General features: G+C 41.5%; 1 protein-coding gene across 3 annotated transcripts in view; it reads left to right on the top strand.

Annotated features, from left to right (window-relative positions):
- The window catches only part of LOC136876422 (extracellular serine/threonine protein CG31145), a 1,065,947-nt gene that overhangs the window by 846,669 nt on the left and 202,175 nt on the right, over window positions 1–17,103 (top strand). For 2 of the 3 annotated variants that reach the window (XM_068228422.1, XM_067150389.2), the window contains exon 6: window positions 12,244–12,517. In XM_068228422.1, coding sequence (XP_068084523.1) covers window positions 12,244–12,517 — 274 coding nt within the window. Of the gene's footprint in view, window positions 1–12,243; window positions 12,518–17,103 lie in introns of those variants that run through there. The other variant, XM_067150388.2, reaches the window with a different exon arrangement.

Raw genomic sequence — 17,103 nt, 5'->3', positions numbered from 1 at the left:
TGAAATGTTTGCTATCCGCGTTATGAATATGTATCTATGACACATACCGTTTCACATTTCCATACAGATGATGTTAAAAATGTCCACCTCCCTGCGTGAATACAGGTCTCTCATCGATGTCGCGTGGCACTGCCAAAATGATCCCTGATTCCAGGAGTATTGCGTATGTCCTGACAACCTGCTACAATTTTATTCCGAAGCGTTTCCATATCAGGAACCGGAAAATAATACACCATTGATTTCAAATGGCCCTACAGATAGAAATCGATGGAGTTCAGATCAGGTGAGCGTGGAGGCCATGCAGTTGACCTACCCATCCATCAAGAATCCTTCAAACCAAGTATTGGCGAGCAGTATGCCTGAAGTTTACAGGTCCGCCACCATACGGGATGTGAGCCCGATGACGAATGATCAGGGGAGTGTCTTCAGATACACCGGGTATGGTGTTTTCCAGAAAGTGTCTGTACACCTGTCCCCTAAATCTGTTTGGAAGTACATGGAGTCCACCTAGCTGATTAGCAACGACAGCGGCACGCACGCACTGACGCATAATCGCACTTAGTGATGAGATGGAAGTATAGCATGCTGATTGTGAAAATTGGTAATGTCATCCCGTGTGAACAATGTGAATAACACTAAGACAGGGAAGTTCACATTTGTCTCACACCGCTGCAAGAACCACTGGCAGAGTATGGCTCGTGCATGATAATCTATTGGTGACAAGACCTATACACGTTGCAAATGGTAAGGCTATATATGTTACTCTCATAACAATCTCCAGACAGACGAATAAGGGACATTCACTTGCATCGTTAATTTTCGTGGGCTGATGGAAGGAGTCGTTTGGACAATATCCAACATCCCCTCCTCTACATCTGAAATTGTAGATCTTGGTCGTCCCCTTTTTCATACGTTCAAACGTCTTCCGATCTGGACATCTTCGTGCTGGGTAGTTAGTTCTCTTTGTACAAACGACGAACCAGTGTTGCATTGCTGTCCGCCCTAAAGTACATGAAGCACACTTCTCCTAACTCTTGATGTGAGTACATGTGCACTGTACAGCTTCAAATACAACTTTTTAACAATATGTTTTCGTCGCACCTTTGCAGATAGCGCTTATGGCGGCAATGGGATAGGAAAGGGCAAGGAGTGGGAAGGAAGCGGCCTTGGTCTTAATTAAGGTACAGCCCAAGCATTTACCTGGTGTGAATATGGGAAACTACTTAAAACTATCTTCAGGGCTGCCGACAGTGGGGTTCGAACCCACTATCCCCTGGATGCAAGTTTACAGCTGCGCGCTCCTAACTGCACGGCCAACTCGTCCGTTCAACTACAACACTTAATGCACCCTTCGCCTCTGAATATTCGGAGTGTCCTAGGTTAATACCTGCTGCAACACCAACCTCCTGCGGAAAAAAAAAACGTTCAGGTTAACATCACTCTTTGGATGGTGACAACCCGAAAGCTAAGCATTTCTTGACACAAGTTATAAAGAATGTTTTTTTTTCTTTTTTATCTACATGAGGGGAATTCATCCCTGAAAATATGATCCCCGCTATTTTTGAAACACTCTTTGATACCCTCTGTACCGGGCAGTACACCTCCACGCCGCTAATTTAAAATGTGCGCCAGTTGAAACTCCTCTGCTGGAGGAAGTCTGAACTTTATTGACGGTATTAATTTTCTACTTTCACAGAAGATGTCACTACCTGTAAATTTCGGAGTTTTAGAACTGTGTCATTTTTGATGTGTTTTTGTTTTGCTTGAAGTAAGAAGTGTGAACTTTCTCTTCTAGAGGACACTACTGAAGAACTACAATAGTGCACCCTAGTGCGAAGAAAAATAACTGTTCCTTGGAGAAAATTTTATTTCAAAAGTTTGTTCTTTGTTATTGTTTAAGTTGGCTGTATACCCCTCTCTTTCCCCTTGTTTTGCATTTAACCAATCCCGAATTTCCGTTATTAATTTCTGACCAATCATAGGTATCTTCCCCCAACTTGAATAGGTTGCTGTATCCTACCCAATAAAAAGTTTGTGGGAGGGTGTTTTCATTCCCCTAACACCTAGAACCTTCCGCGAGAGTATATAAACTGCTGATTTTAGGGTCTCTGGGCCACTTCTGTTCCATCTTTCTGTGTGTAAAGTACATAGCAGGGGGCGGGAAGCGCCTCTTTCTTCGGCAGCGGTCAACAACAAGGTAATGGCCAATTAATAACTTCTTTCTTTGCTAGCTCAGCAGTTTAACTCTCGGGGCGGGTCCGAAGTTTTTCCATTATGTAACCTTCCGTAAAATGTAAAGAAACTGGTATCTATCCTATCTTTTAAAATGCATATCGGGATAGAGAGTGCTTAACCCTCTCGAGCTCCCAATCATATTGTTTTGAGGTGAACTTATTTTCTCAACCTATTCTTCGTTAACGTAAAACAAATTGTTCTTTTCTAAAGTCACCTCTGTAGTATGGGATTAGCCCTTGCATTAGTGGCCTAGAGCCGGATTAGGTTTTAAAAACAAGTGTATTAGGAGTGCAGATCGCCTCCTCTCAAATTGTTATTTTAGAGGTCATGTAATTACCCCTTTTCATTTAATAGACCTCAGTAGGTTGGGTATTTTACCCCTGTGTCTATGTCTAGTGAGGACAACTTGAAGGTGGAGTTCGGTGTGGCCTTTGAGAGGCTTAAAGTTGAGAGCGAGTGGCTCTTTTTGTAAATTGAGTGTTGTATGCCTCGTGGAGGCTTTTCAGTGTAATTTGGAGCTAGGGCTCCTAGGCATGAACGGGGTTTTCTGCCCCTCTGTTGAAACTTGTGTTTGGGGTAAAACTGAGCTGATTGCCCAAGCATTGTGTTTTCAGGGCTCGAAGCCCAAATCCTGTAAATATTGTAACTACCCTTTGACTTGCTACTTTGTACCTGCCATGCTTGTTATTTCTTTGTTTCTGAAAAGAAAATATAACCTTGTTAAATTTTAAATTAATTTTACTTTCGTAGTTTGAGACCCGTTCACACCCGCACCTTCTTTCACGCATAACTACCACAAAAACACGGTAACAAGTGGTAGCAGAGCGTGGTTGAATGGGTCTCAATTTAGCCCCTTTTGACGGTTAAACATTGTTTTGTTCCGAACTCTAACAATTTTCTCAGTTGCTGGAATTTTTTTTTGAGTTTTTCAAAATTGTTCTGTCATCATGCCCGGACCTCGCGATGTTCTCCATCTTAACTATTTGCGCAAGGAGGAGTTGATCTATGAGTTAACTATCAGAAATGTACAATCTGGAGGCACGGTTGCAGTAGACACAAACAAGCTTAGAGAGTCCTTAGATTTGCCCATTTCCATCCCCAATTTGGGAGAGAAAGAAATTGACGACTCTCTTTCCACGATCACGGAGAATATTACTGGGCTAGCTTCTGTAGTTAGTTTTTTTGATGAAAATGATCCTTCTCCCAATCAAATTAAGCGTGTGCAAGCTAGGCTGTTTCATTTTTCGAATAGAGTTAACGATCTGTTGTCTCTAAAGTTGAATGACGTTCAGAAGAAGGAAGCTAGTACGCTGCTTGAAAATATGTCTGAATTATCTAGCAAGGTCACTCAATTGTTAACTGGGGAAGTTCCTCCCAAAAGCGACCTACCCACCACAGTGAATGCAGGTAGTGAGGAAGCGCCTCCCAAGGGAGAAGTCAATAGGATAACCGTTGCTGCTCAAACTATCCTTGCCCCATTGGACAACGAATCTGAACGCCGTGCATCGTTGAGTAACATCCGTTCGGAATTAACTTCCTTGCCATTGAAACCTTTGCCTACTATGTCACCCGGGTTCAGTAGCTTGCCTCATCCATTGGCAATGTTGCTCAGAGGTATCTCTAAATTTTCCGTTAACACCACCAGTGACGTAATTTCATTTTTAAGATTTCTAGTTGAATTTCAGGATCATGCCCTTGTGTTTTCTATTTCTCCATGTCAAATTTTGCAAATTATCTATCCTTATGCAATTGGTATTCTCTCTGACAAAATAGTAAGAGCCATAGCCGAACAGTCATCTATTGAAGATTTTCATGCACATCTGCTTGCAAATTTTATTCCCGCCCGCGCGAGGTCATCTCTGATTCAGAAGTACTATTATCGTGTACAGCGTTTGGATGAAAACCTGGCTGACTTCATCCAAGATATTAAATTCTATACTAGGGTGTTTGCTCTTCACTTTCCTGAAGATCAGATTGTACAGGCTATTGTAGAGGGAATTTCACCTCCCTATAGGTCATATTTGTGCTTCGCGGCGTGCCCGCAAACTTTCTCTGAACTTGAAGCATTGGCCGTCTCAGCAGAAGGAGTTAGATACGCCGATTCTTTGCGTGTAGCGAAAGAACCCCCGCCTTCCTTTAGTAATACTCGGCCTCCACCTCGCCGATCAGTCACCCCTCGTAAATGTTATGCTTGTGGGTCGCCTGACCACCTGCGCAATAAGTGTCCACTGATCAAGTCGAGTGGGACAAGGAATGGGGCTGGTTCATCACAAGGCTGTTTTAAATGTGGGGCTTTCTCACATATCGCCAAGAATTGCCCAAACTCAAATAGCACCCCCTCCTGCTCAACTTCTGGTGCAAATTCCACCTATGCCAATAATAAAAAGTGACTAGTGGCTTCGGCTGAGTCGACTAATCCATCTTCCCGGGACTCAGCCCCTGGTAAACAGGTTGTAAATTCAGGGAACGAGCAGTCTTCAAATTCATCTTTTGAATGCCCTAAAGAATGTCTTAGGATTGCGGCGGATACCCCCGCAGCTATTCCTTTTCTTAAGGTTGAGTTAAATAACGAGCCTATAACCGCTCTATTAGATTCAGGTAGTGTTTGTTCAATTATTTCGGACCTATGGTATTCAAAATTTAAGTTTGTTTGTAAACTACCTGACTATGTCTCCTCTCCTGTTCAATATGTTTCGGCTAATTCATCCCCATTAGAAATTCTAGGTTCCTTACTGGTCAAAATTCGTATTTTTAAATTTACATGGAAAACCAAACTGTTTGTGACTAAGCACTTGTCTTGCCCCATCATACTGGGAGCGGACTTCATTTCTCACACTGGTCTTGTGCTCGATCTTCAGAGTAAGTCGTGCACATTCAAATTTGCGTCCAAATGTAAAATTCCCTTGTTAAAATGTAATTCTGTGTCATGTTCATCTATTTCGCCTACCCAGGATGAGATGTTGTTAGACCTTAGACATCTACCTGAGGAGCAGGCTGATAGTATTCGTAAATTATGTCAGTCATTTCCAGAGGTGTTTTCTGATACTCTTGGTGTTACTGACCTTATTGAATACAAAATTGAGGTCACGGATTCGATTCCTGTCCGTTTTCCACCATATAGGCTATCTCCACCTAAAATGAAGGCATTGAAAGAAATCATCGATCAAATGTTGAAGGATGGTATTATTAGGCCCTCTAAGTCGGCGTATTCTTCACCTATTTTTCTAGTCCCGAAACCCCAAGGAGGCTTCAGGCCTGTCATTGATTATAGGGCTCTCAATCGGAAGGTGGTGTTGCAATCTGTGCCCCTTCCTGACCTTCATTCTTGCTTTTCATGGTTTCGTAAGGCCAAGTTCTTTACTATCTTGGACTTGAATCAGGCCTATAATCAAATTCCCCTTGCCGAAGAGTCTAAACATCTTACAGCGTTTGCCACGGACTGGAACTTATACGAATACAACCGCGTGCCTTTCGGGCTCCCCACGGGAGCAGCTGTACTCACTAGGCTACTAGATAGGGTCTTCTCCGACATCAAATTTGAGTACTTATATCACTACTTGGATGATGTCGTCGTATTTTCAGAGACTTTTGAAGAACATCTAGATCATCTGCGAGAAGTTCTCAATCGCCTTCGTAAGGCTGGGTTAACCGTTAAGTTGTCCAAGATCGCCTTTGCTAAGCCCTCTATGTCATTCCTAGGGCATATTGTGTCACCTGATGGCGTAGCAGTCGATCATTCTAGAACACAGGCCATCCGTGATTTTAAACCTCCCAAGGACATTAAAGGTATCGCCAGGTTTATTGGTATGGTGAATTTCTTCAGGAAGTTTATTCCTAACTTCGCTAATAGAGCGGCGCCCTTGAACCTTCTTCGTAGGAAAGGCATCAAGTTCGAGTGGGGACCTTCTCAACAAGCCGCTTTTGAAGATCTTAAATTAGCTCTCTGTAATGCCCCTGTACTTGCTATGCCTGATTTCTCGAAGAAATTCATCGTCCAAACCGACGCGTCGTCGTCAGCTGTTGCGGCAGTCCTTCTTCAAGAGACTGAACTAGGGAGGCGACCCATCGCCTATGCATCTAGGACTCTATCGGCTCAAGAAGCCAAGTATTCCATCTATGAGCTCGAAGGTTTGGCAGGCTTATTCGCCTTAGAAAAGTTCCGTCTCTATCTGGAACACGTCAAATTCGACCTGGAGACAGATAATCAAGCTTTAAGCTGGGTCTTAGGTAGGCCGCGTCGTACTGGTCGTATAGCCCGTTGGGCCATTCGTATTTCTGCCTTCCAATTCGATGTCAGGCATATCAGAGGTACCGAAAATGTTGTTGCTGATGGACTCAGCCGTATGTTTTCTAACGACGTCGAGACCCAGGAACCGGTCGAAAGTTCATCACCTCCCGAGTCCATACTATCTGGTGTTAATGCCATCTTAACAGATGCTCCCATGCTTTTTAGGGATATTGAGAAATACCAACGTGAAGATCCGCCGCTGGCTCCGATAATGGAAACCCTTTCTTCTGGGGAACATGTCGTCCCTTATGTTCTGAGGAATGGTGTTTTATGTTGCCCTTCGAGGCATGACAAGATGATGAAGGTTGTCGTTCCAGCTGTTCTTGTGCCTATGATCTTCAAATACTATCATGAGATCCCATTGGGGGGGGCATCTGGGAATATTTAAAACTCGTGAAAAGATTCGTGAAATGTTCATCTGGAAGGGTATGGACGGTGAAATCCGTGAACTGGTAAAAGCGTGTAAATCTTGTTTGCTTAGTAAACCCACCATGTCCACCAAGGTAGGCCTTCTGTCTTCGCACCAAGCGTCGCGCCCCATGGAACGCCTGTATATCGATTATGTAGGACCCTTCCCCCAGTCGAAGGGAAATGTCAACAAATTCATCTTTGTATGTGTAGATGGTTTTACAAGATTTTCCTGGTTATTTCCGACTAAGCTGGCTACCGCTCAGTCCACCATTACTTGCCTAAATTCTATTTTTGCTTCTTTTGGTCCGTGCCAATATGTTGTGTCTGATAATGCTAAGGCGTTCACATCAAACCTTTTTCGTAAATTCTGTTTTGACTTGTCTATTTCTCATGTAACTACTTCTGCTTATTACCCTCAACCATCGCTGGCTGAACGGGTTAACCGTAATCTCAGGTCCGCGCTTATTGCCTATCATCATGAAGATCATTCCAAGTGGGACACGTCCTTGCATTGGTTAGCTTTTGCTTTGAATTCGGCGGTTCATGAATCACATAAATTTACTCCAGCCTCGTTGATGTTCTAGTTTGTTCCCAACACGCCGCTCTCTAACCTCTGGTCTCTGAGTGACATTCTACCCGAGACAATAGATCCGGACAACATTAAAGATCTTTGGAAGAAGGCTAAAGCCAATCTTAAAGTGTCTCATGAAAAGGTTAGGGAAAGGTATGATCGTGGACGGAGACCCACCCCTTTGAAGGTAGGTGACCAAGTTATGGTCAAGAACTTTGTTCCCGCGGGCAAGCTTGCCCCCAGATTTCATGGGCCTTGTATCATTCTCGATTTTCTTACGCCGGTTACATTGTTAGTAAGCAATCCAGCCACCGAGAGGATATTTAGGGTTCACCTGTCCAGGTGAAACCGGTGTAATTTCTGTGTTAACTTGCTTCATATAATTTGAAAGGAATATGAAGGTTATATTTTTTTTGGAGTTTCACTTTTAAGGCATTCTGCTCCTCCTATTATATTTTGTTTTATATGTAAGCTTTTGTAAGACCTTCCCCGATCCGTTAAACTGCCATTCTGTCCTTACCACGACCATTACCACGCTCCCGTCTCCTGCTATACACACTGTGGCTTGCGTATATTAAATGCCATGGATATCTGCACGCCGCTGGCCCCTCAACTTCTCCACCAAGCCTGTGCCCTCAAAAAAAATGATGATGGTCCAACAATTCTGCCGCCTAGTTTTAATGTTTCAGTGCCCCCGCAGCCGCGTGGCGCCGTGCCGCGCCTGGGCTCGAGGAAGGGCCCCCTCGACCCCAGCGAGGACGACTTGTGCACGGCGAGCCGGAGCTCTCCTCCCGGCCAAGGCTGATGTGCGGCGCACGACCTGCTACTTGCCCGCAGCCTGTATATGTTCACCGCGGGCGCGGCGTGTTTCAACACCACTGCTCCCCTCATAGTGCGGGCGAGCGGTATCTCAGGGTACTTGAGGGGTCCGGGCGGCCTCCTCTGGACGCAAGCTGCAATGACCGGTCTGGCCATCCAACTTAATCAACATCAACTATATGGACATTCCAGATCAACTTTACTACCCTTTCTTGGGCATTCTACGGCAATTTTTGGTGGACTTAGAAAATTTTCCACAACTTTAAAAACTAAAGTTTTCCTTCTGAATTCAACTTCTACAAACATAAAAACTGTACTTCTCCAGTTACAACAAAAATTTTGAAACTGAATCAAACCTCATTACGAAAATCTTATAAATTCTTCAGCAATTAATCTTCATATCCACATCATAACTTGGACCTTGTCTCAAACAGATTTCATGTGTAACCCCTGGAGGAACTTTTGGGGGGGAGGTCTGTACCGGGCGGTACACCTCCACGCCGCTAATTTAAAATGTGCGCCAGTTGAAACTCCTCTGCTGGAGGAAGTCTGAACTTTATTGACGGTATTAATTTTCTACTTTCACAGAAGATGTCACTACCTGTAAATTTCGGAGTTTTAGAACTGTGTCATTTTTGATGTGTTTTTGTTTTGCTTGAAGTAAGAAGTGTGAACTTTCTCTTCTAGAGGACACTACTGAAGAAATACAATAGTGCACCCTAGTGCGAAGAAAAATAACTGTTCCTTGGAGAAAATTTTATTTCAAAAGTTTGTTCTTTGTTAAATTCCTTTCTGTTATTGTTTAAGTTGGCTGTATACCCCTCTCTTTCCCCTTGTTTTGCATTTAACCAATCCCGAATTTCCGTTATTAATTTCTGACCAATCATAGGTATCTTCCCCAACTTGAATAGGTTGCTGTATCCTACCCAATAAAAAGTTTGTGGGAGGGTGTTTTCATTCCCCTAACACCTAGAACCTTCCGCGAGAGTATATAAACTGCTGATTTTAGGGTCTCTGGGCCACTTCTGTTCCATCTTTCTGTGTGTTAAGTACATAGCAGGGGGCGGGAAGCGCCTCTTTCTTCGGCAGCGGTCAACAACAAGGTAATGGCCAATTAATAACTTCTTTCTTTGCTAGCTCAGCAGTTTAACTCTCGGGGCGGGTCCGAAGTTTTTCCATTATGTAACCTTCCGTAAAATGTAAAGAAACTGGTATCTATCCTATCTTTTAAAATGCATATCGGGATAGAGAGTGCTTAACCCTCTCGAGCTCCCAATCATATTGTTTTGAGGTGAACTTATTTTCTCAACCTATTCTTCGTTAACGTAAAACAAATTGTTCTTTTCTAAAGTCACCTCTGTAGTATGGGATTAGCCCTTGCATTAGTGGCCTAGAGCCGGATTAGGTTTTAAAAACAAGTGTATTAGGAGTGCAGATCGCCTCCTCTCAAATTGTTATTTTAGAGGTCATGTAATTACCCCTTTTCATTTAATAGACCTCAGTAGGTTGGGTATTTTACCCCTGTGTCTATGTCTAGTGAGGACAACTTGAAGGTGGAGTTCGGTGTGGCCTTTGAGAGGCTTAAAGTTGAGAGCGAGTGGCTCTTTTTGTAAATTGAGTGTTGTATGCCTCGTGGAGGCTTTTCAGTGTAATTTGGAGCTAGGGCTCCTAGGCATGAACGGGGTTTTCTGCCCCTCTGTTGAAACTTGTGTTTGGGGTAAAACTGAGCTGATTGCCAAGCATTGTGTTTTCAGGGCTCGAAGCCCAAATCCTGTAAATATTGTAACTACCCTTTGACTTGCTACTTTGTACCTGCCATGCTTGTTATTTCTTTGTTTTTGAAAAGAAAATATAACCTTGTTAAATTTTAAATTAATTTTACTTTCGTAGTTTGAGACCCGTTCACACCCGCACCTTCTTTCACGCATAACTACCACAAAAACACGGTAACACCCTCTATGGCAGATCAATGTACTGTGCCTAACGGGGAAGTAACTAGCGCTTGTGTGGTCGTCTTCAGAAACACACGCAACCCACCAATTTGTCCTAAGTAGCCTTTGTGGTGAGCTTCATGAGTCTTATCTCACGAGGTAACCTGTGCGCCTACAAACACTGTTTACAGAATGTTCTCTTGTGATGAATTGGGATAATTTGTCTTATAAATTAACACGCACTCTTCATTTCCATTAATTGGTCTCTATTTGGGAGTTCATACCTCGTGATTCAAAGAATGAGGAGAAGTAAGTTTTATTCAGTATGTATATAGTTATTATACTACGTTCAGTTTCTAAAAAAGAATCGAACCGGGCGAGTTGGCCGTGTGTTTAGGGTCGCGCAGCTGTCAGCTTGCAACCGGGAGTTAGTGGGTTCGAACCCCACTGTCGGCAGCCCTGAAGATGGTTTTCCTTGGTTTCTCATTTTCACACCAGGCAAATGCTGGGGCTGTACTTTATTTAAGGCCACGACAGCTTCCTTCCCATTCCTAGGCCTTTCTTGTCCCATCGTCGCCATAAGACCTATCTGTGTCGGTGCGACGTAAAGCGAAAAAAAAAACAAACGAATTTGCAATACTTTTCCAGGGAGGTAATGTCTGACTAGATAACGACCGTATGAATCCTGAACATGTTGACGTACAGTGAACCTTCATGTTCTTCCAACACTTCGTATCGCTCTCTCTCTCTCTCTCTTTCTCTTTCGCTCTCTCTTATCTGCAGATAGTAGGTTCGAACCCCACTGTCGGCAGCCCTAAAGATGGTTTTCCGTGGTTTCCCACTTTCACACCAGGCAAATACTGGGGCTGTTTAAGGCCACGGCCGCTTCCTTCCCATTCCTAGGCCTTTCCTATCCCATCGTCGCCATAAGACCTGTCTCTGTCGGTGCGACGCAAAAAAAAACAAAAAAAACAAAAAAAAGAAAAACAACAACTTATACCCCTCTGTCTTGGGAAAAGAAGGAACAACACATCTACTACAGTATTTTGAAATCCTGAGTTTGAAAATCGACGTAAATAACATGTGTCTTGTTAAAAACGACGCCTTTATTTAAACAAAAATACTCAAAATATAACGAAATATGATCTTAAACCACTAAAATGAACAAAATGTGATCAAAGCAATAAAAATGGCCCAAATATGAATTTATGTGTAATTTAAAATTGCTTTAAACGGGGTCAAGAACCCGTCATACGCAGTTATTTATCAGGTTTCCGGTAAAATGACCTCAGAAATGAAATATAACAATTTCCTGACCCTCTCCAGCCCAAATTTATTTGACACGTGAAAAAGAACATTCTTGAAAATACCGCTTCAAATAGGTATGAATAAATTGTGTGTGTAAAAGTTCATACAATTTTTGAAAAGATAAGAAAAATGAAACAGTGATTCTAAATGGAATCATTGGGGAATATGAAAGAGTTAGCAGACTCAAAGGAAATAATTTAGTGACTCCACTTGGCCTGGAGAGGGATAACATCCGAACTGAAGTAATGATTAATCTTCTCCGTCTTCTTATTCCTCTCTTATATTGCTTTTCCCACATCCTGGTGGGGTCAGGGGTGCGAACTTTGTCGCACATTTGCATTTGGCCCTGCTTTACTGTCGGATACTCTCCGTGATGCCAACACTATATGGAGGGATATACGAACTAGTGCGTGTTTCTGTGATGGTTGGTAGTGTGGTGTGTTGTATGAATAAGGAGAGGAGTGTTTTGGGGTAAACACAAACACCCAATCCCGGAGTCAGAGGAATTAACCAGAAGTGATTCGAACCCGGAACACTCTGAACCAAAGACCTCAGTTCTGGACATTCAACCACGTAGTGTGACTATTGTTAGGATTGATATTATTATACCATTGTTATTTGTGTTGTGAGTGTTATTGGAGTTATTCTAGCACCTACGTGTATCTCTGCCCTTGTTGTAGACTCTGACTACTGCTCATTAGTACGGGACATCCCGCCCTACGACTCGGGCCGCAGGCTGCTGGACCTCATGGACATGGCTGTGTTCGACTTCCTCATGGGCAACATGGACCGCCACCACTACGAGACCTTCCGTGTCTTCGGCAACGACACCTTCCCACTTCACCTAGACCACGGCAGAGGTTTCGGCCGCCCCTTTCACGACGAGCTGTCCATCCTAGCACCCGTGCTGCAGTGTTGCCTCCTGCGGCAGTCCACCCTAACTACCTTGCTCAGGTGAGAAAGCACCTAATCTTGATAAATGCTTTCGTTGACAGGCCGAGTAGGTTTCACACAGCTGGGATATCGGAAATGAATGATGTTATGAAACATTAGTGCGCTCCACCGTCGTATGTGTAAACTCTCTATTGTTACCGCATCGACGTCATTAATATCGATGCCTCCATTAGCCTCGTGCGTGAGTACTAATCTGTATTCTTGTAATTTTACGAGAGATACAAACCTGATACTGCTATCTTAATCTCGTTGCATGGTTTCACATTATAAATTCATCTACATGCCACTCTTTATCTGATACACTCTCTTTCTGCCTCTAAATTCTATCAATCATCAATCGATCACTCACTCACCAGTGATCTGCATTTAGGGCAGTCGCACATGCGGCAGATTCCCTATCTATTGTTAATCTAGTCTCTTCTGAAATAATTGCAAAGAATTTTGAAATTTATTCAACATGTCTCCATTGGTAAATTATTCAAATCCCTAACTTCTTATAAACGAATATTTGTCCCAGTTTGTCCTCTTTTAATTCCAACTTTATCTTCACATTGTGATCTTTCCTCCTTTTAAAAACACACTAATATCGTTCCACGTCATCTCTCCACTGACAGCTCGGAACATACCACTTAGTCGAGCAGCTCGTCTCATTTCTCCCAAGTTTTCCGAGCCCAAACTTTGGAACATCTTCGTAACACTATTCTTTTTAGGAAAGCCCCCAAAACAAATTAAACCACTTTTCTTTGGATTTTCCAATTATCGTATCAAGTAATCCTGGTGAGAGTCCCATACACTGGAACCATACTCTAGTTGGGATCTTACCAGAGACTTACAGTATATGTCCTCTCCTTTACATCCTTACTACAATCCCTAAATACTGGCTTAACCATGTGAAGAAATCTGCAACCCTTCTTAACAGCCTCGTTAATATGATTACTCCAATGAAAGATCATTACTTAGATATTTACAGTGTTCCCCATGAGGTATTATCACCCCATCAGCACAGTAATTAAGACTCAGAGGACTGTTCCTCATGATGAAATTTACAACCTGACTTTTCTTCCCATTTAGCGTCATGCCATTGTCCGCTATCCATCTCACAATATTGTCTTATGTGTCACGTGGAAACAATTCTCTAACCCATGGGTAAATAATGAAAATATCTAGGTCGATTATAAAAATAAAAATAATAATAATGATAATAATAATATACTAATAATAATAATAATAATAATATGACTTATGAGGTGTGGCTATGAAGTTGTTTACATCTATTAGTATTATTATTTACGTAGTTATATATGGACTTTACTTGGTATAAATCGTAGTCGTATCATTTATTATTTGCTTGTTGTGTGATCTGTCTTGTGTAACAAAACATGTGAGGTTATGTCACGACGCGTATGCTGTATGTATATTAATATGACTTTATTTAATGTATGAACACGTAAGTAATAGTATTGCGCCGTTCCCGCGTCCAGGCAAGGACACAAGAGATCCAGACTAGCTCTAACTTCAATAAATCAGGTGACTGAGTTCTACGGGTGTGAGTTCCGCAACGGAAAAACGACCAGGTCAAACAACGGTATTCCCTAACTAACGCAGAAAGACGTCTCTTACTCGTATTTAGCTAGGTACCATTCTCATTAATTCTTAAGAAAATCGTCGTCGATCGTTACTACTACAATCTTATAACTAAGCCTTATGCTAAGAACACAGAGAAAGAGTTTTTAGGTTTCACAATTCAAAATTTATTTAAATATTAAATCAGATATTCAAGCAATTAGTTCAAAATTTTATTAATGAAGTAGCCTTAGTATTGACTGATTCATCGTCGACCTAGTAATCCATATCCGTCGATAACGTTGGAAAAATCACGTCTTTTCACTTCACCCTAAGTGATTGAATGTCTTCTCAGCTTAAATAGCTTCCTCTCTTAGTACTCATTCTTCTCCGAAATCATCAATTAATATTGTAAACGACATGACACATGTGGGAAGATTCTTAAAAATAAACTGCCCTATCCTTCTCTTTCAATTCACCTAGCGAGTTGGGTGATGATTAAATAAATTAAATTGGATACAGCTACTAGTATTTACAAGTGCCTTCTTGGCAAGAAAATAAAACATGAAAATTATTTACATTAAAAATATAGGATGCATCCACAGAAAAGAAAAGAAAACTCCTATCAACTATTATTTATAGTCCTTCTAGTTGTATTATTTTGAGAAATAAAGAAACACATGTTGACTTTCTGAGCCATTCTTCAGTCAAGAAATGGAGTTCTATTTGTTTAAATCAACCGTCCTTGGACATCGCATCAGATTATGTTCACTAACACTTGATATTTATTCTAAAAACTATCACAGTACTTAAAATTCAACTGACTGATTGACTGTCCGTAGCTTTAAGACTATCTATGAAGATATTCTAAACTCTTCTTGCGTTGTTCTGACAAGTACACACATATACGTTTTACGTCTTAAATATTGCTCTCTGCCTATTTTGTTGCTTTTTTTTAGACACTCATATTTCCTTATGTTACACATCATGAGCTAAGCTACGTCCATTGTAAGTCGTAATCATCCAATAAGTAACATCTTCGCAAGATTTAATTCATGAATTTAAGGTAATATGACCTTATCTTATTGACATAGACTAGGTGCGTACGAAATGGCAAGAAACGTCATCACTCTGGTTCTACAAGGTTATAATAACACATGCTACCAACGGAAAATCTACTTAATCGGATGACAATATCTCCAGCTAAAAGAAAATGATTCACCTTCGAAACCCTAGGTCACCAGTGATCGGCCTATAGATTGAAATTCATACAGAAATGTAATCATTCAGTGAGTTCTCGAGATCTTCCTAAGCGAATCAGTGAAGGCTCCAAACTATCCAGAATAAACATTTGCTGCTCCAAGTAACTTAATATGGATAAAAGAAACATTGCACTCGACGTCCTGAGATCATGTCCTGAGCTAGATAAAATGCGTAGGCTAAAAATCATTGCGTGGAATTGGCGAGAAATCAGTGATCTTCTCAATTATAACATTTGAAATCACGAGACCTTATTTCATGCAACTATGACTCTCTCTCGAAGAAACAATAACTACAACCATTATACATCATCAACAACTCTATATCATATTCATGACGCGATAATTATTACTCTTATTTCATATAACCACACTATCACTTTATCATGTAATTCATTACCTTGGCTTGCACATGAACGTGCCGCGACATTACAAAAATGCCTACTTTATTTGCTACAGTCATAGTACCAAATTTAACGTAACTTGGAATAGTCTACTGCCATTCCCTCATAACACAAATCCTATGCATGATCTCGTACAATTTGACGTTGCTTAAGTTTATGACACGCAGATATAAATGCCTACTTCATTCTTACACATCACTGGTAATAATAATAATAATAATCTTAGCGATCTCTTCACGCATGTCTCTAGAAAACATTACGAACGAACATCACTTGGTGACCACGCCTACAAATGGAATTGACGTTTCGTACGGATGAGTACCTACTTCCAATCAATTTAGCTAGATGTTTGTTTACGCACTGTGTTCGCACCAATAAATATTACTAAGCAAAATAAAGAAAACAATATCTTCTTACTTACTAAAACGACTTGGATATTGGACTTAACTTTGCTCAAGATGGTCTCGGCGTTTCCTCCTCTCCGGTCATCTGAGACTATGAACTGGTCATTTGGTTCCTCCACAAGTGGTTGGGTACATCGTGGCTTCTCATCATCGCTCACTGGTCATCCGGGATAGCCAACATCGTCTCGCCTCGTCAGGATCCAAGCAGCATCGCCTTGCTTCCTTACAGACCCATGATGAAGACTCGTGCGTATGGAACAGAACAATGATAGAATGTTTGACTCATTGCTGACATTTTTCAAGTACTATAGCTCTTGCGTTGCTCAGATTGTACAGGTTTTTACTGGAAAACAGTTAGATCAATAAATAGTCCAGAATTGTCTAAGACTTATATTCAGTATATTGTGATTCGAAAATAAATTTCTTTTCGCCGTCTTTTATCAGCTTAAATGCATTTAATTTACTGGTCCGTAAGTGTCTTTCAATGTTAACCGGTGTCGGGCAAATTTCATCAAGGGCTTGCGTCACTGCGTGACGTAGTTCCACAGTAGTATATCTTATCTTATCTCTTATTGTTTCTCGTATTAAATCTCTCGCGCGGCGTTTAAATCTTGATCTCTGCCAAATAGAGTGTAGTCGGGAACTAATCTTCGTTTCCAAATCTCCAATATATCGCTCCGCTGAATAATTCCTTTAAAATTGAGTTTTGCGTCCTGTTAATACACCGAAGTCAGTTTTGATAGTCAAAGATGAGCATCTTTTTTCTTAAATAATGGTTTCAAATAATGTCCATCTGTCATTTTTTTCTGCGCCTTCTAAACGCGGCTATTACTGTAACCGACTGACGAAAAGACTTATAATTTGGCCTGTACTGACGTAAAATGTATTTTATTCGAGATTTTGACCGCAGAGACTCCATCTTTGTTGCTCTAGCTCTTATAAAGAATTGTGAAACG

Source organism: Anabrus simplex, chromosome 6 (genome assembly GCF_040414725.1).
Source record: "Anabrus simplex isolate iqAnaSimp1 chromosome 6, ASM4041472v1, whole genome shotgun sequence".
NCBI classification, from domain to species: domain Eukaryota; kingdom Metazoa; phylum Arthropoda; class Insecta; order Orthoptera; family Tettigoniidae; genus Anabrus; species Anabrus simplex.
The sequence above is the reverse complement of the archived record's forward strand: the minus strand, read 5'-3'. Positions and strand labels throughout refer to the sequence as shown.